The sequence below is a fragment of the Suricata suricatta genome, chromosome 10, assembly GCF_006229205.1.
Source record: "Suricata suricatta isolate VVHF042 chromosome 10, meerkat_22Aug2017_6uvM2_HiC, whole genome shotgun sequence".
Lineage (NCBI taxonomy): Eukaryota > Metazoa > Chordata > Mammalia > Carnivora > Herpestidae > Suricata > Suricata suricatta.
Window position 1 is genome coordinate 125,859,975 of NC_043709.1, and position 7,339 is coordinate 125,867,313.

At 46.3% G+C, this 7,339-nt stretch overlaps 1 protein-coding gene across 1 annotated transcript in view; it reads left to right on the forward strand.

Moving 5' to 3' along the window:
• Positions 1-6,752: 6,752 nt before the first annotated feature.
• PHYH (phytanoyl-CoA 2-hydroxylase) overlaps positions 6,753-7,339 on the forward strand; it is an 18,183-nt gene continuing 17,596 nt past the window's right edge. Inside the window, exon 1 of the mRNA XM_029955350.1 lies at positions 6,753-6,899. Coding sequence (XP_029811210.1) covers positions 6,825-6,899 — 75 coding nt within the window. The 5' untranslated portion in view covers positions 6,753-6,824. The remainder of the gene's footprint in view (positions 6,900-7,339) is intronic.

Consider the following 7,339-nt stretch of genomic DNA (forward strand, 5'->3'; position numbering starts at 1 on the left):
AAGTGGTGCTGGGAAGACTGGACAGTGACCTGCAGAAAAATGAACCTGGACCGCTTTCTTACACCTCACACAAAAATCAACTCAAAATGGATGAAAGGCCTAAACATAAGACAGGAAGCCATCACAATCCTCGAGGAGAGAGCAGGCCCAAACCTCTCTGACCTCAGCACAGCAACTTCTTAACACGTCTCCAGAGGCAAGGCAAACAAAGGCAAAAATGAACTATTGGGACCTCATCAAAATAAAAATCTTCTGCACAGCGAGGCAAACAATCAGCAAAACTAAAGTCCACTGATGGAATGGGAGAAGATATTTGCAAACAACATGTCAGATAAAGGGTTAGTATCCAAAATCTATAAAGAACTTAGCAAACTCAACACCCAAAAACCAAATAATCCAGTGAAGAAATGGGCAAAAAACATGAATAGACACTTCTCCAAAGAAGACGTCCAGGTGGCCAACAGACACATTAAAAAAAATGCTCAACATCACGCATCATCAGGGAAATGCAAATCAAAACCACAATAAGATACACCTCACACCTGTCAGAATGGCTAATAACTCAGGCAACAGCAGATGTTGGCGAGGGTGCGGAGAAAGAGGAGCCCTTCTGCACCGCTGGTGGGAATGCACACTGGTGCAGCCGCTCTGGAAAACAGTGTGGAGGCTCCTCGAAAAATTAAAAATAAAACTCCCCTATGACCCAGCAATTGCACTACTAGGTATTTCTCCAAAGGATATAAGTGTGCTGTTTTGAAGGGGCTCATGCACCCCAATGTTCATAGCAGCGCTATCAACAATAGCCAAAGTATGGAAGAGCCCAGATGTCCATCGATGGATGAATGGATAAAGAAGATGTGGTATATATATATATATACAATGGGGTATTTTTAAAATGTTAATTTATTTTTGAGAGACAGAGACAGAACATGAGTGGGGGAGGAGCAGAGAGAGAGGGAGATACAGAATCCAAGGCTGGCTCCAGGCTCTGAGCTGTCAGCACAGAGCCCGATGCGGGGCCCTGAACTCATGAACCACGAGATCCTGACCTTAGCCAAGGCCAGTGATTAACTGACTAAGCCATCCAGGCATCCCTATATACAATGGAGTATTACTCAGCTATCAAAAATAATGAAATCTTGCCATGTGCAACTATGTGGATGGAACTAGAGGGTATTATGCTAAGTGAAAGGAGTCAGAGAAAGACAAATATCTATGACTTCACCCATATGAGGACTTTAAGATACAAAACCAATGAACATAAGGGAAGGAAAGCAAAAATAATATAAACACAGGGAGGGGGTCAAAAAATAAGAGGCTTTTACATATAGAGAATAAACAGAGGGTTACGGAGGGGTTTTGGGAGGGGGGATAAGATAAATGGGTAAGGGACGTTAAGAAATTACTCCTGAAATCATTGTTGCACTATATGCTAACTAACTTGAATGTAAATTTTAAAAAAATGATTAGATGCAAGAAGTAGTCACAGGAACCCCCTCCCCCGCCAATAAAGAAATGTGCAAAGCTTCGTTGGCTGATTTATCCTCATTTCCTGATAGACAATTTACCCCTGTTCTTTTGACATTCCTCAATCCACACAATCCCATAAGTGATCATTTTGTCCTTTCCTCTTCTGCTGGACTTATGCGTACATATATTTGAGATTCTAGTCTGTGCTGAAAGATTACCGTTCGCTGCACCGCACACCGTGGTGGTTCTTCAGACTTACTTTAATTATGGCTGACATCAGAAATGGGCTTGGAGAAAATATGCCTGCTTCTCTTCATGTGGAAGTGATTTGTAGAAAGTTTGTCTTATAACCACAGCACACAGTTTATTTATATTTGTGCTTAGAAATATTTTTAACCTAAAAAAGATCTTTATCTTGTTTTTCTTCAATTATTTTCATAAGAGAAGACCGAGATCTTTATGGGACAGATTCTGAAATTTCAATTCAGGTCTAAAGGAATGGAAATGAGTAGTGTGTGTGTGTGTGTGTGTGTGTGTGTGTGTGTGTGATTTTTTTCTTATTTCCTTCCTCTCTACCCCGCCTTCAGCACAAAATACCAGAGATCAGTGCTTTTCAACAGGATAGGAGTTGGGGATAGTGAGCTGTCAGTCACATGGAAAGATGTTCCCTGGGTTTAGGGTTCACTCAAGTAATTCAGTATGAATTCATTTTGAGATCCTTAATCATATCTGGAAAGACCCTTTTTCTAAACAAGATCACATTTACCCTTTCCCGGCATTAAGATATAGACACATATTTTTTACTTTGCTGGCGGTGGGCCATGATTTTGGGGGGTGGTACATCAGGAATTCTGTTTTGAAATGTCTGTTAGAAATTCTGGCGATGGGGTGCCTGGGTGGCTCAGTTGGTTAAACTACCAACTCTTGATTTCAGCTTAGATCATGCTGTCACAGTTTGTGAGTTCGAGCCCTATGTCAGGCTTTATGTTGACAGCACAGAATCTACTGGAATTCTCTCTCTCTGCCCCTCTTCCACTCACATGTTCTCTCTCTTAAAATAAATAAATAGACACTAAAGAAAAAAAAAAGGAAGAAAAGAAAGAAAGAAATCATGGGGATGACGTGAAAGCAGGCAGTTGAATGCAGAGTCTGAAATTTCAGAGGGTCCAGGCCAGAGATATAAATTTGGGGATCATCAGTTTACAGAAAGCTTATACGCGGAAGACTGGAGGAGATTACCGAGGAAACCCATGTGTATAGAAAAGGTATGTCAAAGGCGCCTGGGGGATGAGAGTGAGCCAGCAAAGGAGGCTGAGCAGGAGCAGGGAGTGAAATGTCAGTGTCTCACTGGGTCCGGTGATGCTTGGGGGTCTAAGAAGCTTCAAGATGAAAATCAACCAGTGGGTGCCCTGCATGGCGATCCCTGGTGAATCTGAGAAGGGCAGTTTCGGTGGAATGAGGAGGGTAAACGATGGATTGGCTTCCAAAGAAAATGAGAGGCGAGAAACGGGAGACTGAATTTGTACAATTTTTTCGAGGTTTGCTGCAAAAAGAATGGAGAAAGGGATGCGTGGGAATCGGAAGAAGTGGGACCTGTGAGGGAGCCTTCCTAAGCGAGGGAAACGGCGGCGTGCGCATCTGCTGATGGGCGGCAGGGCAGATCCAACAAGCCGGAGAGGCAGAGGAGAATCACTGGTTAAGGTTCTGGAATAGTCAAGACGCGAGATGGGAGTCAGGGCACAGGGGCAGGGCTGGCTTTTCCTGGGAGAGCTGGACTGCCCTGCCGTAGCGGAGTGTAGGCAGCTTTGCAGGGGATGGCCAAGGAGCTGGCTTCAGTGTGGTGCATGAATGCTTTCGATGAACTTTAAACTTGCTCCCGGGGCGCCTGGGGGGCTCAGTCGGTTAAGCATCTGACTTCGGCTCAGGTCATGATCTCACAGTTCGCGGGATCCAGCCCTGAGTCGGGCTCTGTGCTGACAGCTCGGAAGCTGGAGCCTGCTTCGGATTCTGTGTCTCCCTTTCTCTCTCTCTCTGCTCGTCCCCTGCTGTTGCTCTGTCTCCGTCTCTCTCTCAAAAAATAAGTAAACATTAAAAAATTTACAAAAGTAAATAAATAAAACTTGCTACTAAACCACCTGGCTACGATCATCTATTCTCAGAAGGAATGGCATTTTGAATGTGGGATTGATTGCAATTTCTCACTCATGTAATGGAATTGTTGTAAGTGTGCACAACTCTTGAACAATTTAATTCAAGTTTAATAGCTGCTCCACTATGGCTATTGTTAAAAATCATTTTCTTGGGGTGCCTGGGTGGCTCAGTGGGTTAAGCATCCGAATTCAGCTCAGGTCATGATCTCACGGTTCATGGGTTCAAGCCCTGTGTTGGGGTCTGTGCTGACAGCTCAGAGCCTGGAGCCTGTCTTCCAATTCTGTGTCTTCCTCTCTCTCTGTCCCTCTCCTACTCATGCTTTGTTTCTCTCTGTCTCAATAATAAATAAACATTAAAAAAATTTTAAATCATTTTCTTTAACTTCTTACACATTTGGGGAAACTATTCCTTAGATGATTTAGAAAATCATTGTGTCTCAATATTTGTCTTCAAGGTTACTTTCAGTGTTTGAGTAAACCAAGCCCATTGATTGAAGGGGAGGGAAAAAGATAATTTTGAAATAATCTTCACAATTCCCACTTTAACAAGAAATGAATAAACACCAAATGCTGAAGGAGAAAGAAATTATTCTTGTGATGTTTGTGCTCTATGAATGTTCCATTTCAATCATTCCAAGATATTTTTATTTTAATAACACAATTGTTAAAATTGCCTACTCAGGGAATTTCCAAATAATCCAAATTACTATTTTTTCAGGTTTAATTTGAGAGATGGGGGAGGGGGAGAGAGAGAGGAAGAGAGAGAGAGAACGAGAGGGGGGAATCCCAAGCAGGCTCTGTGCATCAGTGCCTAGAGCCTGATGCAGGGTTCGAGCCCACGAACAGTGATATCACAATCTGAGCCAAAACTGAGAGTCAGATGCTTAACCAACTGAGCCACCCAGTTGCCCACAAACTGCTATTTTTAAAAACTAGTAACATTCATCAAATTACCTCTTTACCTAAGAGGAAATTAGTGTCTTAATTCCCCATGAGATCTTAAATAAAAAACTTAAAACCCAGCATCCTCTAATTTTTAAAAAGGCAGATAACAAGTGGAAACATTCAAGGATTTCCTTCATCACTTTTAACAACCATAAACTTTATTATTATTTTTTTAATGTTTATTTATTTTTGAGAGAGACATATGGGGGCAGGGGAGGGGCAGAGAGCAGGAGACACAGAATCCGAAGCAGGCTCCCGGCTCGAGCTGTCAGCACAGAGTCCAACGGTGGGGCTCAACCTCACGGCCTGTGGGATCATGACCTGAGCCAAAGTCAGATGCTTGAGTGACCGAGTCACCCAGGCGTTCCCACAACCATAAATTTTAAACACCTCCATTGTGGATGCCTTAGGATAAGGCAGGGCATTCCACACACCTGCAAAATGAGGGTATCTGGGGGGACCATTAAAACTCCAGGTGTGGGTAGAGTCACCTCACTGTGTTTCCCAATGGTCAGGAGAGCCAGTACCTTTCAGGCCTGTGAAGGTAAAGGTCTTGACCTATGAATAATCTGTGTTGTGGTGAACTTAATTTACATTTTCCTCTTCCTAGCAGTGCCCACTTTCCACCAGGAGAGGGCAGTAAGGAGACACCTATTCACCCATGCCCCTTCGGATCCTTTTTTCTCAGAAGCAGAAGTTCTCTTTCGTGTACCTGTCAAAGGCCAGATACTTCATTTTAAACTATGATACACACACGTGCCTCTTCTGAAAACTCCTGGCAACCTAATCCACGATTTCAGGGTCAGGTTCCAGCCGTGTGATGATCAGTTTGTGCGGGATGAGGCTAAGAGCTAATGAGGAAGGCCAAAGACATTTCTGTTAGCCTAAAAAAATCTGGGAGTCTTGGTAAGAAGGAATTATGGAAAAAGAATAGAGACCCTAAAGATGAAGGTCAAAGAGCAAGCCTTGCTTTGGATGCTTTCTCCTCCCCACCTGAGAGGAAACAGGCAGCAGCTAGTAATTCTGAATCCAGACCTGCATTTCTCCCTGAGTTTGGCAGATTCACCACATTATATGAAGACATCGCTTAAGAAATGAAAACACGTTTGGGCGCCTGGGTGGCTCGGTCAGTGGAGTGTCTGGCTCTTGGTTTCGACTCAGGTCACGATCTCGCAGGTCTTGAGTTTGAGCCTGGAGTTGGGCTCTACGTTGACAGTGTGGAGCCTGCTTGGGATTCTCTCTCTCCCCCTCCTTCTCTTCCTCTCTCTCTCTCCCCCTCCCCTGCATGCACTCAATCTCTCTCACACACATACACACATACACACACACACACACACACACACACACACACTACAAAAAAAAAATTTAAAAAAAATGAACTTGTGGGGAAGAGCACTGGGTGTGATATGGAAACCAATTTGACAATAAACTAATAAAAAAAATACTTGAAAAAAATTTTTAATTAAAAAATTAAAAAATTATAACATGTTTATAACGTGAGACATTCTGGAAGTAACTTTAAGACAAAGAAACTGAGAAAAAGTAGGGAGGAAAAAAGAAACAAAGAGATGCTATGTCAATCATCTGCAGACTGGATGAAAAAGATCTTACAGAAAGCATTTCTAGTTCTTATGTTCAATATGGGAAACAGTATGGAAGTTCCTCAAAAAAATCAAAAATAGAACTACCATATGATCCAGCAATCCCACTTCTGGGTACAGATCCAAAGGAATTGAAAGGAGATTTGGAGGAGACATCTGCACTTGAATGTTCAATGCAGCATTCACAATAGCCAAGATACGGGTACAACCTCTGTGTCTGTCAACAAATGAATGGATAAAGAAAACGTGGTCTTCTGAGCAGCACGTGTTACTTTCAGGGCTGACCATCTAAATTAGTCCTTCAGCAGCATAGTGAAAGGCACGGTCGCATGAAATAAGATCAAAACTATGGCTTTGGGGATGTGGGCCACGTTCTGGATCATGTTACGGCTCATTTCTCATTGGGCGGCCTTAACCCACTGAGCCCTTCAAAACTAGCTTTCCTGCTCTGTGCGGCCAGGATGATCTCTGTGACCGCTTAGAAGCGGGGTCAGCAAGTCCGCACCGTCAGGTGGCCCAGCGCGTGGCCCCGGGAGGTGGGGGCTTCTCCGCGTAGGCGGGGCAGGAGAGGCGGTGCTTCCCGGGAGTCGCCTCCGCTGGGCGCTGGGCCCGCCGCCCAGAGACGAGGCCGAGGCCAGGCTCGCTGGTCGCCGGGGCCATGGAGCAGACCCGCGCGGCCGCCCGCCTGCGCACCGTGCTGGGACACCTCGGCCGACCCTCCGCCGGGGCCGCCGTATCCTTTGGGCTGCGCGGGGCCCGGGCTGCACGAGTGGCGGCCTCCGGGGCTCTTCCCCTTCCTCCGTGCCCGCGTCCCCGTGATGGTCACAGCTCTTCCGGGCGCCGGGGGCGAGAGGATAGGGGGACCGGGGGCCTCCGGGGGCCCCGAGCTCCCGGCGGGGACCTGCTCGCTCGGCGGGAGCGTGAGGGCGCGGGCCTCGGTGGGGGGCGGATGTAGGCCGCTCCGGCATTCCCCCCCCGCCCCCCGGGCCTCTTGTTGCCTTGTTTCCTGGGGAGGCTGGACGTCGTTACTGAGGGGCCTGCTCTCAGCCACTCTGGCGTTCTCTGCACTTGGCCGCTCGAGCCCCGGCCGCCCGGAGCCCGAGAAACGCGAAGGGGGGCAGCGGGGACGCGCGGGCGGGCGGCCGGGAGGCGGCAGGGCCCTCTGGCGGGACC